At 30.3% G+C, this 20,347-nt stretch overlaps 1 protein-coding gene across 1 annotated transcript in view; it reads right to left on the bottom strand.

Annotated features, from left to right (window-relative positions):
• Positions 1–1,471: 1,471 nt before the first annotated feature.
• Positions 1,472–20,347, bottom strand: part of LOC119679715 — a 20,398-nt gene continuing 1,522 nt past the window's right edge. The window contains exons 2-3 of the mRNA XM_038092213.1: positions 13,719–13,810; positions 1,472–6,765 (exon numbers count right to left, since the gene is read on the bottom strand). Coding sequence (XP_037948141.1) covers positions 1,472–6,765; positions 13,719–13,810 — 5,386 coding nt within the window. The remainder of the gene's footprint in view (positions 6,766–13,718; positions 13,811–20,347) is intronic.

Raw genomic sequence — 20,347 nt, 5'->3', positions numbered from 1 at the left:
TTTTTTAAATTGACCTTTCATGTGGACTATAGAAACTTCTGATTGTTCACTTAGTAATCTTTTTGGTCACTTAGTGTTCTTATTGTTCACTTAGTGTTTACTGTCGAACTCAAACTAGTTGAAAAAGTCACTTTATCGAATGGTTAATAGTAATTAAGAGTACCGTTGAATGTTTTCAGGTTACTAATAATGGATTATACAAATATATTAAAATATTTTATTAAAGAAGTCTTTTTTAAAATGACTTTTCACATGCAATATAGAAACTCCTATTTGTGCACTTAGTGTTGTTATTGTTCACTTAGTATTTTCTCGATCTCTAGTAAAATGATACCGAGAACAAATATAAAGCAGATGACATATAGCTTGCTGTGTCGAGCAATGGAAATGGACTGCCATATTTCCATTGATGATTATAAAGCGTTTATGTATATCCTGTTAAAACCATGTGCAAAAGTAAATGCATGATTTTAAAGGAAACTTCGATCAAATTAAGCATTTTCAAAATATAAATAAAGAATTTTCTATACCAGAACTAGTTGATTTTTTAAACTATATAATCTAGAGGGAGTGGATTGTAAATATCTATGAAAAAATAATTTGTCTACAGAATAAATCATTTGATATTTGATTAATTATAATAAAGTTTACTTAAGCAATGTGGTAATCATTCATTACAGTTATACTGGTTTTTCCCTAAAAGTGGAGGTACAACCTTCATCTACAGAAGCAATGCAGTGTTATGGAAAGAGCTTTTCCATATATTTTTTCTCAGTAGAAGGAAGTCGTCTATATTTGTATAATCAATATAGCGCTATGTAAAATGAATTTCATAAATTTTTTTTTTCAATAAGAGAAAAAATTTTTCACTTATATCATCAAACATGGATAAAGATTTGAATTAACCATAATATTTGCTGAAAAGTTCAAACCACACGAGCTCTTTGATTGATTCTTCGTTAAACAAAATTTATATTTAATGCATAACAAATATTGAAAAAAGAATTAAATAAAAAAAAATAATCCTACAAGATTTCAAAAAGGTGATGCCAAAATGTTTAAATAAAATTACAATTAATTACAATTAATTTTTTTTCACACAAATGAATACTTATATCCATTCACTATCATTAACATTCTTTAAACAAATCATACATTTGAAGATAATTTTAAAAAGGACCTTCCTATTGATTATACTAAAAACAAAAATTTTGAACAAAACAGATATATTCCACTGAGAAGTATTATATACGTATACATAGTTTTGAACTTCACAAAGACATTATCGACAATAAAATCTGTATCATATCCAATAGTTGAAAAAACAAAAGGAACGCAATTGCAAGGACATTCACAACACGTACGAAACGAATGAAACCAAATAGAAGGTTTTCAATTGTATTGTAACAGACAAAAGGGACAAAAAAGGAAAGGGAAAAAAACAACAGCAACAAATAGTAACAGCAACATATCATAACACATATATCATACCTTCAATTGTGATATATGGACGTGGTGATACATTATCGAACGTACGATTAATTATTGTACTTTCGCTTGATGTTGTACAATATTGATGCCGTTGTTGTTGCTGCTGTTCTTGCATCGGTGTTGTAGTATTCGGTGTCACTTCAAAACCCTTGACAGACTTATGGGCCCCAACATTGGAACTGTCCGCAGTGACATTAGTAGTCGACAACAAGTTCTTTTGTGGCGATTGCCTGTAATGTTGCTGTTGTTGTTGTATTATAAATTCATATGTTGGAGGTTGCTTGTAGCTGCGATTGTCATCAGTAGCCTCTTTTATTGATTTCAAATTGGAAGCACGTATACTATTTGTGGTTGGTGCTGTTGATTGTGAGTAAGATAATGTACTAGTTAAAGCAGTAGCTGCATTTGAAGTGGTCTGTTTGGTATTATACTTGCCCTTGTCAGTAGCAACAATTGCATTAATGCGTTGCAATTCAACAAAGTCATCAACATTAACAGCAACATCAGTAGCAACGTTATAGTCACCGTCACTGTCATCGTCACCGTCACCGCCACCTTCAACGTTACCATCGTCATCGCCATCAACACCAACATCAATATCAGCGTCAACGTTGGTATAGTCATTATCAGCGGCAACACCAGTTAGCAATGTACTACCTGCGCACGTAGAAGCTAAACTCTGGCTGCTTCTAGTGCTGCAATGCTCACGCTTGCTTGTTTGTGGTTCCTTGGTTGACGACATTGGCGGCATCGCGGTGTGTACTAATAAACCAATATTGTGACCTTCCACCTGCGGCACATATGTGTATTTGGCTTCTAGAGAGAATGGTGGTATGGGCGATGGCGTTCGTGTACGGGAACGTGTCGCTTCCAAAGCATTCAGACCGAATGGTGAAGCTGCACGTGGTGGCACGTTTGGTTCTATCAATGGTGCAGGATATTTGCGAAATGACAGATTTGGTGTAGCAGCGCGTGCACTTTCGAGCACTTCACCTTCGAAGCACTGTTCATAATGCTCCACCAATTGTGGTTCCTGCGTCACTTTACTGGATTTAACACTTTCCGTTTTTTGCACCTTTTGCACTTGACAATTTGCTACTCGCATACCCTTTGATACTGTCTCGTGTGCAATTTGCACTTCCGTTTTCAGTGTGTCACTGACTTTTTTTGGCAATGCGTGCTCTTGCTCCAACGAGAACTGACGTGACGTGTAGGGAGTCTGTTTAATTTCATAGGTAGCTTTATACGTGTCGTAATTATCAGTGGCTTTCGCAGTTGATTTTTGATGTGCAGGACATTGATCACTGAGTGTAGCTTTGAACTTTCTGGCATTATTGTTGGTGCCAGTAGTGGTACTGACAGTGATGTCATTATCATATACACTAGCATTGACCATATTAGCTCGTTCTCGTATATTTTTTTCCTGTTGCTTAAAAATTTCCTTCTTGTTTATTTCTTTTAATTTTATTGTTGGCATTTTGCTTTCGTTGGTATCACTTGACGTTGTGGATGAAGTGCACGAAAGCTGTCGCGGTAGAATTGCCACATCCTTTTCGTTGTTCGTTGCTGATTGGAGTTGATGTTCGACTTGTTGTTGATTTAAATTTGCTGCTAATGTTGTTACTGCAAGCGTATGATTGCCTTTTACTTGGTTTGTGTCAATTACCTGCTGTTGTTCTACAACTTGTGCTGCATGTTGCATTGCTCTTGGTAGTGTCTTACTTGATGTTGTTGTTGCACTTGTGGTAGGTGTGGGCGTTTGGCTGCCAATATTGGCATCAATATTGATTTGAAATAATTTTGCATGTTCTGGTGTAGACTCAGTGGTATTATCTGTGGCCGATAATTGCTCATAGCTTGCCACAACATCTGCAACATGCTCGAGGTGTTGTTTCGAAGTTAGTGCTTGACTGCTGATATCAGCACTGCTGTTACTATTTTGATTTTGCTTATTTATTCCTTTATAACCATTTTCCATTTTAATACCAGACGTCGTTGTTGTTACTGGTATTGATGTTAACAAGGATGTAGTAAGCTTTAAATCCGTTGCTTTCTCTTCATCTATTTCCGCAGTTAAATGTCTATTAATCGGAATTTTGTACTGAACTGCCTCTGAATCTTTATTCAATATTGCGCTCAAATTGCTGTTTTCAATCGTTGCGGCTTGCTTTCTTAGTTTATGTTCACAGGCTAATATGCTTTCAGCTATATTGGCCAAATCATGCAGTGCTTCTTCCACAATTGGCATATTCTCCACAGGTTTAATCACTTCTACCTCCTGTGCATGGATGGTGGTATCGTTAAGCTCTTCAGCAGTTTTTACATTTGAACATTCTTCCCCATTATGTTCATTTGGCTTGGCTGCCTTTGCTTGATGGCAGTGCATTTGTTTTAACACAAACTGTAGTGGTGTTTCCACCTCTCTTGTTTGAATTGCAGCCATAGCATTAGGCGGCTCCTTCGATTTTGCACCAACAACATCATGCCAGGCAATGTATGGGATTGCTTCTTGCTCTGACAGTAGGGTACGATTTAAAGCCATTTTAGCGTTTGCCATATATGTATCGATTTGCTTGAGGTGTTCCGTTATGGATTGCTGTATTTGGCCATATTTTGCTTCCAGCAAAGCAATTTCAATTTTATTCTCAGTTGCTTGTTGGTCTAAATTTCTTCCCTGTATGCCTACACCTACACGTGTTTGTCCCAATTTTCGATCTCGTTTACATTTAATAGCATCGATTTCATTTTTAATTTCAGCATCAGCATCAGCATCAGTACCACTATCATCAGCAGTGGCAATAGCAACGTTAACGGTACCAACATTTTCACTACCTAAGCTTTGCATTTTTTTCGGTTTCTGGTTTCTGTGTGATATCGCATGCATTTGTGTATTGCTGTCATATAACTCTGTGCTCTTAAATGGTCCATAAACATCTTCCCCATCAGTATAATAAATGCCTTGACGACGCATTTGTTGCTCGGCATTAGATGGGTTTGTCAAGGATTTGTTTGTATTTGGTATTGTTGTTGCTCTTGCTTTTGTTGTTGTTGTTTTTGCTGCATTATTAACATGCCCCAATGGAGTTTTTAAATTTAAAGCTTGTGTTGTGCTTTGAGTTGAATTTGGATTAGATTTAAGTTTAGTGACACTGTCTTGATGTTGTGTTCCACCACTGCTGTGTGCAGCTGGTAAATGTATTGTATATGTTGGTATTTCCGTTAAGTCCGACGATATGTTATCATTTTCTGTGGGATTACCGACTTGCAACATTACTTCTTGTTTGTTGTGCTGAGTTGTTGAAGCGTCTTTTGTCGCCATTTGTATTAAATTTTCATTAGTTGCGCGTGTTGGTGGTGGCGGTGGCACTGGCGGGGGTGGTGGCGGTGGTGGTGTTGTTGGTGGTGTGATTGTCACCGGTGGTAATGGCTGTATATGATCTGCCTTTTGTATATTGGCCCTTAAGTTCTTAGCTTCCGTCCAATGCTCCAGTACTTCCTCAGTTGGAGAGGGTACAATAGTAATGGCTGCTGGTATATAAGCGACTGTATTCTCTTGCAAATCAATTGAACGCAAATATATGCAAGCATCGTCATAAATTTGCTGAGCGCTTAATGTGTTCAGTGCGGCTTCCTTCTGCTGCTTGAAGTCACTTGAGATTTTCTTCACATTATCATAAATATTTTCGCTAATATCATACTTTTCTGCATGTTGACGCTCCTGATATCGTTCCAGTGTCACGGGTATAATATGCGTTTGTGGCATGTGTTTTTGCGCCAAATTGACATTTTTATTATACTGCAACATATGATTATTTTGTTGCTGTTGCTGTTGCAGATACCTCTCACTAATGCGAGGGTGATTAGATAGGGTTTGCTCATTGTCATGGACTGGTTCTATATCGCATAAATTTTTATTCTTCTCTAATGGTGTTGGTGGTAGGGGTATATGCTCTAGATCCGCTGCAGTTGTAATTAAGTTTGATTGCTGCGATTTGATTGACTCCGGTAAGGGTTTGTTTTTACTAATAATAGTTGCACTCTTATTGTTTTTGGAAGCTACTTTTTCAGCATCATCGTCGTAGCATATTTTAATTTCGGTTGCCAATTTTATACTGCGTCTTTGCAATTTCGGTGACTTTGATAAATTACAACATGATGCTGTCAAACTTACCAAATTATCAGTCGCGCCAACACCGCCACTGCTTGTTCGTGGCTTTAGCGGTGGCAATTGTTGACGTCGCATTTTTGCACGTCCTCGTTCCAGCGAATATGATTGCCTGTTGTGGTGTTTTTGCATAGCTTTGCTGGACGCAATTTTTTCCGCTGTTTGACTCAATTCTAATTTATTTGCAATATTATCATAGCTGTGCCACTTTTTTGTGTCCTTTGCCAATTGTTCATAATATTTACGTTTCGGTTCGACCAAGCCAATATATTCATCTGCTGCTTTTGTTTCAGGTGCAGAAAAACCTCTGATAGTCGGTGTGTTGCCGTTGGTATAAGCAGCATCAGTGACATTGCCAACATCATCAACAACTTCAATAATAACGGCATCATCCCTAGCCTCTTTCCCTTTTTGCTCCTCACTAAATATGTCAGTCTGTGCTTTTGTTGGCAATTCAACTGCATCTTTGCGTGTTTCGGCCATTTTTGTCAATGATGTATTATCCTTGTTATTGCTAACATTTGTCAACTTTTCACTCCTGTGGGTATTTACAAGCATCGATTTATTTGTCACATTTTTCTGTAAATGTTCTGTATGTGCTTTTGTTTGTATCTCCTTTCGCTCTTGTTTCAGTTTAGCCATTTTCCTATGTTGCTGCACTTCCTTTGCTGTGGGTTCAATTATCCTTGTGGGACTATTGAATTTCGCACGTAGCTCATCGATACCGTGTCGCTTACAAACACTATCATCGAAGTATACCACATTATCATTTGATGAACTGCGTGCTTTGTATTTTGCTGCTCCTGTTGTTCCCTCTGTTCCATCTGTTCCATTTGTTGTTTTTGTTGTTGTTAGATCAGCGTAATTTTCCTTTGATTCCACAGTTGGTGGTGGCCAGCTGTGGTCGCGTTTATGCAAATTCTTTCGTGTTGTGAGGCGATTTATCTTTAAAACTGTATCTCGGTCGATGGTAATGTCGTGTTGATGGCTCAAATATTGCGTTTTGATTTGTTCCAGCTGTTGTTGATGTAACGGTGTATGTGGCTGTTGATGTTCGTAACGCTGCCTTGAGCGACTTGGACGACTACAAGGTCTCACTGCGGTACGTTAATGGTTGTTGCGATTTTTATTTTGGTTGTTTAAATAAGAACATTCACAAACACGCAAAAAAAAATTATTTTAAATAATTTTTGTAATATTTTTTATAAATTGTTACATTAAAATTAAACATTATTTTGAGAAAATTTCGCAATTATTTTGAATATGAACACAATTGTCTTACTAGGTGATGTATTTCATAAGATATGCAACGTGATGGTTGGTATAATGGATTTAAGTAACAGAAAAATGACAAATAGGTTCATTTAAATAGGTTCGAATGAAGGATGTATTAATACACGAAACTCATATCTATGAGTAGATATTGACTTGAATAGATGTGAATAATTAAAGTGAAGCATAGAGCATTTTACATAAGATTAGATATAATGACATTTTAAAATACATATACTAATAAATACTAGTATCACAATTGAAGGGTGATTAAAAAATACTGTTGTGTTGAATTTAATATAATAAAGAAAATTCTTTATTTTTTTTAAAAAAAAATTAAAATTTTTATTTTGAAAAAGGTGATGTTTTCTATATTTAAAAGAGATAAGCGTGGAAAAATTAATTCTCTGAGTTCATGAAGGAGGCACAATAGATCTTTAGAGCGTTGTGCAAGTTACCCTAGAACTTATAACAGTAATAAACAATGCAACAAAATAACCATCACCTAAATATAATTATTTATTTTTATAATTATAGATTTTTAGATTGTTGTGCAAGGTACCCTAGAATTTATAACAGTAATAAACAATGTAAGTGAATAACCATCAACTACATATAATTATTATTTTTTAGGATATTTTAAAAATTTTTTTTTCTCGTTTTTGATTGATATATCTGGATTTAATCTACATTTACTTTTGATCTGTCAAATTTTGTTGCGCAATGGAACGTTTTTTAGCGTAATCTAACATTTCTGTAACTATGTTAATAGCCATTTGTATTTTTTATAAATACATACGTCGAACCAAATCACTTCTTACCTGTATCAAGCCATATAGAAGAGCTGTAAATTTTAGGATTATCTTGCTACTCTTGCAAAATATCTAGAGTATTATAAATTGTTCCAGAGTGTTATATATTTCGCTCAAGATTTACCAATCGAAAATGATACAAAAAAAAACTACTACTACTAAATGATACTACTAAAAGTGTATTTCGATTGCGAAACTTATCCCAGATTTACCAATCGAAAATGGTATTAAAATAGTGATAGTTGACAGCACAGATTTGTCTTTTTAGACATATTTATTGAAGTGATAATATGAATCATAAAAAATGTAAGCATTTCGACTTAATTTTATACATAAACTATAGTAGGAAGATTTAAATGAAACATAAATAAATAAATCAACTTATTTAATACAACGAAAGTAATGTTCCTAAAAATCTTAGAAAACATTAATGTAAAATATTAAAAATGAATAATTGCCTACAAATGTTATTACAACTGAGTTTTAAGAACTAATAAAAAAAAATAAAAAAAATAAATAAATATTTTCAGTTGAAAAATACAAATTTAACGAAATTTTCTCAAAAATAAGGACAATAAAATTTTGCAAATTTATAGACGTCACTCTCACAAAAACAACAATAAATTAAAGTTTAATTTTGTTTTGAATTTAATGTTATTTTTTCTGTTGTTATATTTTTTGTAGAGATTTTTTGGTATTTCTGTATCAGAATGTCTGTCATTAAATTTAGTTTTTCGAAAAGTATATAAGAATTTATGTGCTGTTGTCGATCGATAGCAACTATACTGCCTCTAGTTGAAGGTAAGATACAAGTCTATAAAAATAGATATCTACATATATGTGTGATGCATGAAATTATTTAGCTTTTTTTCTTGTATATATATATTTTTTTTTCTTAAATAAAAACAAAAGAATTTCTTTTATTTGTTATATATATATACAAAAATATTTAAGGTGTGCTGTTCAAAGAATTATTATGTAGAACTATAATATTCAATAGTAAAATTAATACATTTGTAATGTGTGTTAATATTATGACTTTACAATAAATTTAATATTTTATTTAAAAATAAAAAAAATTAATAGTAGACAAGATATATATTATATAGTTATTATTATGATTATTTTTCAATTTAATTATTTATTAATTCATATCAAAAAATTTATATATTTTAAGTTAAAAATGATCAAAATCCTATTTTCTGAGCTTTAAATTGCTAAACTTAGTTTAAGTTCTTGCACTAAATTTGCCTATCGATTGTACTGTACACCACCTCGGCTACTGGGGCATAGACCATAGACCATGGAACGAAGCCAGTGCGCTTTGTTTAATGCTGAACTGCTGAGTTATAGTTTCCGTTTCTGTTTTTAAGCAAAATTTTTGCAACATTTTTTTCCTGTTTATTTTGTTTGTATATGTGTGTATGTATGTGTGTGTGAGAGCGCGTTTGTGTCCGTTGGCTCGTTTATTTGTGAGTGCGTTCGATTTTTAACGTCTGTGGCATGTTGGAGGTCATTAATAATTTTTTGTGGTTGATTCTGCTGATGGCAATGTGGAAAGTTTTAAATTGGATACCCCAAGGTAACGTAGAATATGATCAATGACTTTCTGAAGTGCATTTTAATGTTTGCCGGGATATTAGAGTTGCGTTTATGTGCTTATAAGCCATACCCATACCCATTCCTTTTTTTTTTGTTTTTGGAAGTTCGATTTTTGTTCGATTTTCGTAGTCGTCATATGGCATATGTCACTTGGTCAAAAATTTATATATAGATTTTTTTTTGCTTATTGCAGAAGCATAAAGTATATTTCATCAATTTTTCGATTTAATTTTATTGATGATTATGTGATACTAATATTTTGGAGCTTATTTGAAAGCCACACAAAGAAGTGATTTTTAGTTGCTTTAAAAATATTTTCAAAATATTCAATGAAACAACATTTTGCAGCAAAAGTGACGAACTTTTAACTGTCATCCAAGTGAGTTGATTTTTTAATTATATAAATTATATTTTTATATTTATTAGGGATTAAGTTCAAAATTTGACTTTTATATAAAAAAATAAAATTATTATTTGTATGTTTTATTTTGTTGTTTTATTAAACAATAAAATGCATAAAATATATTAAATTCGTTCAATAATTTGAATCTAGTATTTTAGTAAAAATTTTGAGTAGTAAACATTTCATATAATTTACTAAAGAAATCAAGTCGGACGCTTGAAAGTCTTTATTACAAAGTAAACTTACAATACTATCAGATATTTCTATATTATAATAAAATATAATTAAAAAAATATTAACTACGAAGGTAATCTAATTAAATTATTTACGTAAGCAATTAGAGGTCAACTTAGCTAAAAATCACATATGTAAAAATTATTATAAATGATAGTTGAGATCGAATAGGAAGTAAACGCTTTCACATCAGTTACGCATGCAAATAATGTGTAATTCAAAGACACCTACATATAATAAAATAAACAACAGTCAAATTGATAGCTAACAGCACTAAAAGTAACGAAAAAAAATGAAATGAACGATTAAAGTTACAGCTAACAGCACTTATAATCACTAAAAAAGAAATTAAACATCCAAAGTGCCAGTTCACGGTACCAAAAAAATCAAAATAGAACCGGTTAACTGAAGAATAATAATAGAAGAATCAGAAAATAATTCCACAACGATTATTTGTGGTAAACTACTGTATAAACACTTTAGATGTGAAAAACTGGTACTTCAGCTTTAACTTCAATGTTAGAAGTTATAAAGTTGAAAAGTAATTTTATAATATAATAATATGCCGATATTCTTATCATGTTTGTTACTGAATATGTGAAGGAAAAAATCAGTACTAGTCTGTTGCAATCAATTTGGTTGGTAATACGTCAGATATCTAAATTAATAAGAAAATCTATATTCATTTGTAGTTTTTATGAACCAAACTTGGCTTTCGGACATTTAAAATTAAACACTCAAAATCTTAAAAGAAATTTCTCTACCTTTGAAATGTTAACGTTTTTTTGTTTAATTATTTTTCTCTTTTTTCTGCATGTTTAGTGTTGTTACATAGCACTTTTATGCCATTTTTAATTTTTTAGTTTTTTGGTGTTGTTAACTACTAAACAACTCATTGCACACTGAACACTTGCTTAAAAGGAGTAGAAGGATGTACTTAATAACTGATAGAAATTTAATTTTGTAGTGAAGTTTATTTCGACTATGATATTTTCGTTGTACAGCTTAATTACATAAATAATAGTATTAATCAGATTTTTTGTACTTAGTAATAATAGGGAATTTAAGTTTCAGCGCTGCTTTAAAAAACATGTATGAAATGTATTTAAGTTTCTGCAGAGGTAAATCTAGCTATTCTGCATTTTTTTTTATAATTAAGTAGTTTTTATAATTTTACACATATTTTAAAAATATGCCCAATCACAGGACTTAGTATAAAATATTCTATTTACATACAAAAGCCAGTATGTAAGCTGCTTGGACATGACCAGTTGTTTTTTTATATGTTAACATCAGCTTTCTTGGTTAGATAAGTTAGACATATTGAGTATTTAAGTTGAGCATTTAAACTACCAACTTAACTGCATATAGACTAAGTGCTTGTTGTGTGATTTAGGTTTAAGTTCAAGGGACAATACTTCTTGTATAATGAAATGAGTTGAATGTATTATCGTTGCTTTAGTTTGTTTAGTCTTACCAATATTCGCAAACATACATTGACACAAATAAATACGAATATAAACACTTTCATATATTGTATCCCCGATGGGCATAAGTGTTCATAGTCGCACATTTCCGAACACAGACATTGTTACATAGACGGAGTTGCAGTTATAGATGCTGCAACTTTACTGTTTTCCAGCTTTGTATTATATAGTCTTTCAACTAAAGATATATGTGTACATTTCCCCACGTTTAAATTCAATTTAGTCTTTCATTCTTAGTTAGCTTTTGTCTCAAGTTTCATAGAAAATTTTATAAAATAGTTTGTTTTTGTAGCCGTTCGACAACAATCAAGTTAATTATGAACTTCATTATTACGTTTATTGGCTAGCTGAATGCTTGGTTAGTAAGCTATTGATGCTTAGATAAAATTTGTTAAAAATAGTCATTTCGCTTACTTTTTACTTTAAGTGTAAACTTTTGTATGTGTACGAATATGAAAGCTACTTTCATCTATGTAGGTAGGTAGCCTTTACATTGAAATGTAACGTTCTGTTGGTCGGAAACTTAATCTGAAGTTTTAAAAGTTATGTTCATAAAGTCAATTTCATATTGAAAAGTTTATTCAGTTTGAGGCTTTACGTAAGTGAAGTGCATGTATGCATAGTGTTCTATCTGAAAAGATCTACTCACAGAGTAAGGGCTGTAATTAAGTGTATATTTACTAGTTAAATGAAGTCTGTGTGTATATGAGAGTGGATTTATTTGTATGCGGGTGTCTAAGTAAATAAAATGTCGTGTGAATGAAATGATTAACTTGTATAAAATGCACCCAAACTTGTTAAATGACTGGTATTTAGGGAAAAATTTTATAACATTTATTCTCCCTTTATTTGTACATTTAAGATGTTTTTGTGCTCGCAATTTTGATAACACGGTAGATGTCAGATTATAAAAATATATAAATGAGTGAATTAAATATATTTTATACGTACTTTAAATAATTTTTATTTTTATTTAATGTGGTTTTATTTATTATTATAAATATTTTTATTAAATTAAATGAATTTTACCACATAAATTGTAGTCACAAAATTAATTCTCTTATCATTCAACATTTCCTATAATTTCAATATTGATATTTTCATTTCAATTAAACAATTCCTGCAGTTTTCATCAAAAATGCTAAAATATCCAATGCATTTAGAAGTAAAAATTCAATTACTATTAATATGTATACATACATACATTCATACCTACATTTATAACTACATTTTACTAATTTGTATATCAACTAATAAACATTTTTGCCACTAATTACATTTGCATAATGCTCTATTGTTGTTGAATCTAATACGTCTAATTGTATATATATGTAAATTGTAAATACTTTAGAACGTGTAAAGCCTTTAATTAGTTTTAAAATTCATTTAGGCAGATAATCGCAATATTATGAAATCAATATTGCTAGCTGATGACTTTGTTATGTTCGCTCTAAAAATGAAATAAAATATTCAATTGCATTCGCACGAAATTATATGAAAAATCATTGTCACTCATACGACACGTAACCCCGCAAAAGTTTGAGTTTGAATGACAAATGAAAATATATTTAATTACATTGCTTTACACATGAGAATTATTGGAATTGGAAATCCTTTTGAGGTGAATATTATTACATTTTGTGGATTATTTGTGTGTGATTAATTAAATGATTTCAATTTTACACAAATTTTTTTTTTCCATAAAAAGCAATATTATAATATTAACAAAATCGCTTAATTTATAGCATGTATACGTTCTATAATACTAATGTTAATACTAATGTATAAAAGTGATATTACTAACTTTATATACCATATTTAACTCATAGTAATATTTTGAAAGGAAATAGTAAATTTGTGTTGCCTTCACAAGCTTTGAAAATTTGATAACTTAAACTTAAAATGCCGTTTGAAACTCTTCGAAGCATTTCTATTCTATTCTGTGTTAAAGTGTAAGTATCTAATTTTTTACGTGTGAACATGTTAGTAAAGTAATTAGAAACTTCTCTGTAAGGAGAGACTTCTCGAGTTTTGTGTGAAGCATGTTTAGAATATTAAAAACATTTCGTCTGTGTAGTATGAAATATGTGTACAATAAGAAAATTTTACTTTTTCGTATGATTGAAAATTTAAATTGAGTAATTGAGTAAGCGATTTGTGTGGGTTTCATATATTAAGTCTTCTCTTGTACACAAAATAAAACACAACATATATAATTTATTTATTAAATTATATAAATTATTTTAACTTACCACACTTCATTTCTTCTTCTTCTTCAACGGCACGTAAAACAGCTGAGTTAGCTAAATTAAGTGGCTTTGTAATTTGATCATCAACTTCAATCCTGAAACAAAAATGTATAAAAATATAAATAAAAGAAATATATATTAGTTTGAAGCTATATTTATATATATTTAAGATATTTGAATTTATTTATTCTAATTTTTTACACATTCAAAACGTTTGAATTTTTATAATTTTATTCTTCTTAGTAGCACTTCATCTTTTGTTCTAATTGAAATAATCAAAAAAACCAGACAGTTGTCAAAGAACCAAATCATTGTAGAGTTCAATTTTCCATTACATGTATGATATGTACACTATGGAATATTTTAAGTGAATAGATTATATTTAAATCGAATGTTGTTCTTTTAGATTCAGTTATTATTATTGTTCATTTAGATCCAGTTTAGTGAATATTATTTAAATCGAATGTTGTTCGTTTAGATCCAGTTATCATATAGATTAGGGCTGTCCAGACATGATAAGATTGCAGGTCAAATCAAATTACTAATAGGTTAAAACGCCGCAGAAATAAATGCTTACGTTCATAATTTTGAAGGTGAAAAATAAAAATACATGATGATGTTAAATTAAGTTTTATTAATTTTTCATTGATAAATCTTATACAATTCTAACGATATCAATATTATTAATATTAGTTGTTGTTATACTTAAGGTATTAAGTACGAGTTTTTGGAATCAGCTGTACAAAGAAATATATACTAAAGTCTTTGACAATTAACTAAAGTATTATAAATTATTAAGTGAATTATATTATAATTTATTTAAAACATATAAATTCATTTATTTGGGATATCATAAAGATAAAGTAATGTAATTACCAAAATACAATATACAAAAATTTGACTTATTGTTGTAGAGGCCCGTTTCTCGTGATTTGGACAGCCCTGATAAAAAGCATTAAAAATATTTTTTGGGGTATGATGGGGTTGGGGTATGATTATGATAATGGTTGTTATTTTTATGAACACTGAAATAACAATCCTTATAACTTTGTTAGGTCATTACGGTGATCCTAACTAAAATCCAACATTTATTGTAATGTCGTATATTTAAATGTAGTATAAAGAAGATATTGTCCCATTAATTGGATTAGAACTTATTTCAAAGCTAAGATGATCTAAGGGAATTTCTATTCATGATCCAAAGGATATCCATCACACTATCTTAAATCCCTTTTGAACCTTTAATTAAGCCATAGATGGACTACGAAAGGTTTTTCAATAGATAAAGAAAGCAAATAAGAAAGTAAGTCCAGTTTTGTTTAGTTTTAATTGTGCAAACGGTGGACTATAAAAAACAAACTATGAGAAATATTTGTAAACATAAAACACAAATATAAAGCACATTTATGGCTTCATATATATGTCGAAAATACTGCCGTATTAGTTGTTAAATTGTTAAATGACGGCGTTTGAGAAAACTTGAATTAAAAAACGTAGCAATAAGTTTAGGATAGTTAAGTCCTTTATACACGTAGGATTAATCATCAATAGCAATGTCATAAATTTAAAAGGAAATAAAAAAACTTGTACCTTCAGAAATACTCCTATTATAGTTTATACAAACAGTTTTCGAGGTAGCTAATACTCAGAATTAAATTTTCTACAAAAAAAGACCTTACTTAATTAGTTCTCTCTTATGCTGTTGATATCCATCAAGCACACAATCCCATTTAAAGTCTGCGAAAAATAAAAAAATATTTAAAATGGACGTTACCTGGAAGTAGTATAATTATATTTACAATTTTTATGAAATTAATTTCTTGGAAGATTTTTGATCCAATATGTGAAAACGATCAATGCGTTATTTGACACAATGATGAAACTTATTGGTTATACCAAAGTAAACAAAACACGCCTCGTCATTGATGATACATTTAAAGGAATACCTAAAGCAGAATCACATGTAATAAAACACGAGCAGGATCGCTTGCAAGATGGATGCACAATGAAACAGATGGTGGACCAAAGCTATTAATAAACGGCGGGTAGCAGCAAAGCACAGACGTACATAGAAAACCAATTTGGAAAGTAAAGGCCTGACATAGACTGTTACAGATACTACCGATGATGATGAATTATTTAGTTAGAGTGTTTTACTGGTTACTGCTTATCGGCAGAGTTATCTACTTAGAAAATAATTGTATAAATAAATTATACACATTAAATATGGTTTTAAACAATACCATGTTTTAATAGTTTTTTTAACACTTCAATATAATTTTATTATCAAAAAACAACAGTTAAAAGTTTATCAATTATGGACGAAATTCAAAATTTCTAAAATAAGTATCTTTATTATGGTATAAATTTGTAAATTTTATAACTCACAAATTTATGAGCCTATAATTGATGGTAAACGAAATTCATTTTTGTAGTTTATCCATTAATTTTGTCTGTGAAATATTTGTATTTAATTATATTATAGCAGACAAATTTGTTTTCATATGATAGCAACTAAGTAATTATTTAAAAAGGGAAATAGTGTAATTGTTCATAAATTATAGAGTTTATATTTAATAATGTTTGCCTTTTGTTTTTTTTTTAGTGTTCTCGAATGTTATCCATTTATTATTTATAAATAAAAAATTCCTGTAAATTCATTAAATTTAAAATGCATATGTGAATTGGAAAAACAAATGATAATAAATAATTCTTTTATAAATGTATGTAAATGTATTTAATAAATAAATATTTAAAAATAAAATGGAAAGTAAAATATTGCAATTTAGTAGAGTAGAAAATGTATTCAATTTACTATTACTAAAGAATAAATATGTAATAAATAAATGTTGTATGTTCTTATATGCTCTGGAAATATATTTGTTATGATATGTGGCAATATCAGACTTGGTACAAACACATATTATTCGTATTTTCTATTGCATTAAAATTAATCTACAATAACATAATGAGATACAATAATATTTTGGCTATACTCAAAATATATATATATATTGTCAAAATATCTTCACTGATAAAAGAAATTGTCAATTAATAACAATTCTTGGTATATTGTTTTTGTATTTTTACATGCGAGTCTATGGTTGATATTTACCAGTTCCGATCATATATATGGATAAGTACTCTTATAGATTTAAATGTTGTTATTTATGTATAGTCACATATCATGTAAGGATATTGATGATACTGGTTTATTAATTTCTTTGGTGCAGTATGATATATTTCATATCAAATAAATCAAAATGTATTATTTTGATGTGTATTTTTATGTGACCAAATCCGAAACAATTGTATAGTTAGCCCAAAATACTACTTGATTAGAAAATTTGCTATTATGCTATTGTGAACAGTTTATAGGAATAAAATAAATTTTCATTTAAATGAAACAAAACTGTTATTTATCATATGTACTTCTTTTTTTAGGAGTAGTACTTAAAGTAGTTAAAAAGTGTGGACATATGATAAATCTGACAATTATTGACACTGCTGGTCTGACAATGATACGTCGTGTGAATCGATACTTTTTGATTACAGACGTCACTTTAAAATTTTTGACAGCTAAAATTACAATCAAAACTCTCATGTGTATCCACTATAACTCATTAAGTTAGAAACCGAATCAAAATGAGCAAAAGTTGGTTCACACCAATTCTCCATATGAAACAGTTTGTATTGTAATATCTTTGGTTCAAAATGAAAATTTATTTTTCCAATAAAAAAAAAATTATTTTACACACATAAGAACTTTAAAGTTGCATGTAAGTTCATTAATATAATAATTACAATATTGTACTTTTTTTATATTTTTAATATATATATTATATAGCCACTGTTCTTGAGCATTTCATACGATAAAATAAATTTGTATAATTGAAAAATAAAAAGATATTAAAATAATTTTTGCATTCCATTGAGATGTAAATATACATTTGGTTTTATTATTACAGAAATTAATTACCCTCACTTCTCCATTTATATTTATTCATCGGAAAAATGATTTAAGTTTTCTGATTAATGTAAATAATTTTAATCCTTTCTCATTTTATATTCAATAAAGAAGTGAAAAATTAAAAAAATTATTAAAAATAAAATAAAAACTTGGAAGATACTTTTTGCATGGCTCATAAGTTCAGCTCAGCGAATTTCTGCGATTTAATATTATACCAAGAAGCCTTAAAAAAGCCAATATATTTGAAGAAACAAAAACAAAAACAAAAACAAAAAACAAAAAGAAAAAACAAATAGGATAATATATATGAAAATATTCCGTGTAGTTAAAAGGATGCCATACAAAAATCAATTGAGTAAATCAAGTTAAGCGCCGCGCATATCATGCATTGGCGCCCAGCAGTGTTGCGGTATAGTAACTATCGTGGCTGTGGTGGTTGCCTTAAGTTTGACTTGCAGTGCCCAATTGTGTGGTTTATAGCTCCCATAAGTGATGTTATCCTTAAAAGTGATTTCTTCGTTTTGTGTTCACTTTTTTTTTTGTTTTTCTTTTTTTCAATAACAAATTTTGGCTGTGAAAATACTGAAATATGTAAGGTCTTTGCATACATGTCAGTCGGCTTCGTATGCAATTCTAGAGTTGAGCAACTGTTCAAGTTGAAGTACATGCCGTGGCCATATTTATACACAGATATGGTATACAAGTGCATAAAGGTGTGTACTGATGGTTAAAATATAATATTACACACACAAATATGTTGTACTTAATACGTTTCTCATGATGTTGCAAAAACCGCACAATACGCGTTTCTTCACTATATGAACTCACGTAGCTTTCGATACGCTTACGCTGTTGCAATTCGAAATATATGCGCATGCATCTTAATGTGTAACAAGTGCATGAACGAGTGATTCTGTTTGAGTGTGTATGCTCTACATACAAGTGCCGTGCAGCCACTTTTACTACTGCTTCTTCTGCTGCTGCTGCCAATGCCGAAACACTGCTGTTTGTTGTACACGGTATATAGGTTTATATGTGCTTTATGCTGTATACGAGTACTGCACACGACTATACATACACTGCATGCGTTAATATAATCGAATTTATTCCGTGCATAAATTACCATATTAAACGTGTTCATCGGTTGCAGCAGTTGCGGTTGGTTAAAGATGCTTTGTTGCTCTGTTGCTTTACACTTACACTTGCTCCTTGCTAACAAATTAATACGTTTTTATGTATGCAATACTAGTAAGCACTCGTCTTCCCTTTTTCAAGCAATACTTGATGGATGCCAATGGAGTTACATCGAACTGTGCTTTCTGCGCAATTTTAAATATATTAATTAATTGCACTTCATTTAGAATAATATCTATTCAAACAAACTTAATTTCCATTCAAGTGCTTTTCATTAAAATTATTTGAATTATTTGGAGTTTTTTTTTCATTTTCTTGGTACTTGAGACGTTGTTAGATTTATTTTCTATTTGCATATTGTATTGTATGGTATAGAAATAAGTAGGATAATTAATAAATACTTAAAAGTGTGAAATTGAAAATTGTATCTAAAAACTACTATTAAAAAGGAAAATAATATATTGATAAACGGATACGATAATTATATTTTCATGTTTATAATTTGTTGTAAATTTGTATAAAAAATTACTAATAAAATGGAAAATAATATATTGATAATGGGTTTGATAATTATATTTCCAAGCTAACATTCTGTTTATAATACGAGGGCGGTTTGATAAGTCAGTGACTTTTTGATTAAAACAAATTTTTTTCGACAAATAAACATTTTGTTTTTCTACATAATCACAGTTTAGCTCGATACATTTAGTCCAGCAATTTTCTAATTTTCTTATTCCCTCCAAATAATACTAGGTTTTCTCAAAGCTCTTAAAATACGTGTTTGCTTCGGTAATGACTTCTTCATTCGACTCAAATCTTTTACCGCCCAGCCATTTTTTTTAGGTTTGGAAACAGAAAATAGTCGCAGGGACTAAATCTGGAGAATATGCTGGATGGGGCAGCTCGTATCCCAATTCGTGGATTTTGGCCAGTAATGCTTAATCAGCACACGAAATTCACTTTTTTCAATTTTCGTAAAAATTCACGAGGTTGTCAGCTTTGAACGGCTATCAAACAACAACTGAACGACGTAGCTTGCTCAAAATTAGAAAGTTGCCCACTGGTAGATTGTAGCTGACGACTGAACTGTTGCATTTGGAGTAACTGCACGAGAAATTCAAAAAGTCACGGACTTATCAAACCGTCCTCGTATTTCAATTGAGATGCGTTTTCAGTTTCTGTATTTTCAATAAATATATATATATATTTATTATCTCACAAAACAAAAACATAAGCTAAAATATTTTATATAGCAAGAAATTCGCCAAGTGGAACAGGATAAACATTTTTGGAATATACACCGAAACTTATTAAGGAATTTAACTTAGAGAAATGCTCTGAATCCGTAAAGGCCATATTGCAGAAGAATGAATTTATCTTTAAATTTGTTACTTGTAATAGATTATGTTAGATATTATTAAATTGTTATTGTAAGAATATATTAGTATGTTTCGCCTGATATAGTAGCGCTGTTTTGAAAGCAGCGTCAAAATAAAAATGGATCTCAAACGATAAAGACGCGTCTTTT

Source organism: Teleopsis dalmanni, chromosome 1 (assembly GCF_002237135.1).
Source record: "Teleopsis dalmanni isolate 2A chromosome 1, ASM223713v2, whole genome shotgun sequence".
Classification (NCBI taxonomy): domain Eukaryota; kingdom Metazoa; phylum Arthropoda; class Insecta; order Diptera; family Diopsidae; genus Teleopsis; species Teleopsis dalmanni.
The sequence above is the reverse complement of the archived record's forward strand: the minus strand, read 5'-3'. Positions and strand labels throughout refer to the sequence as shown.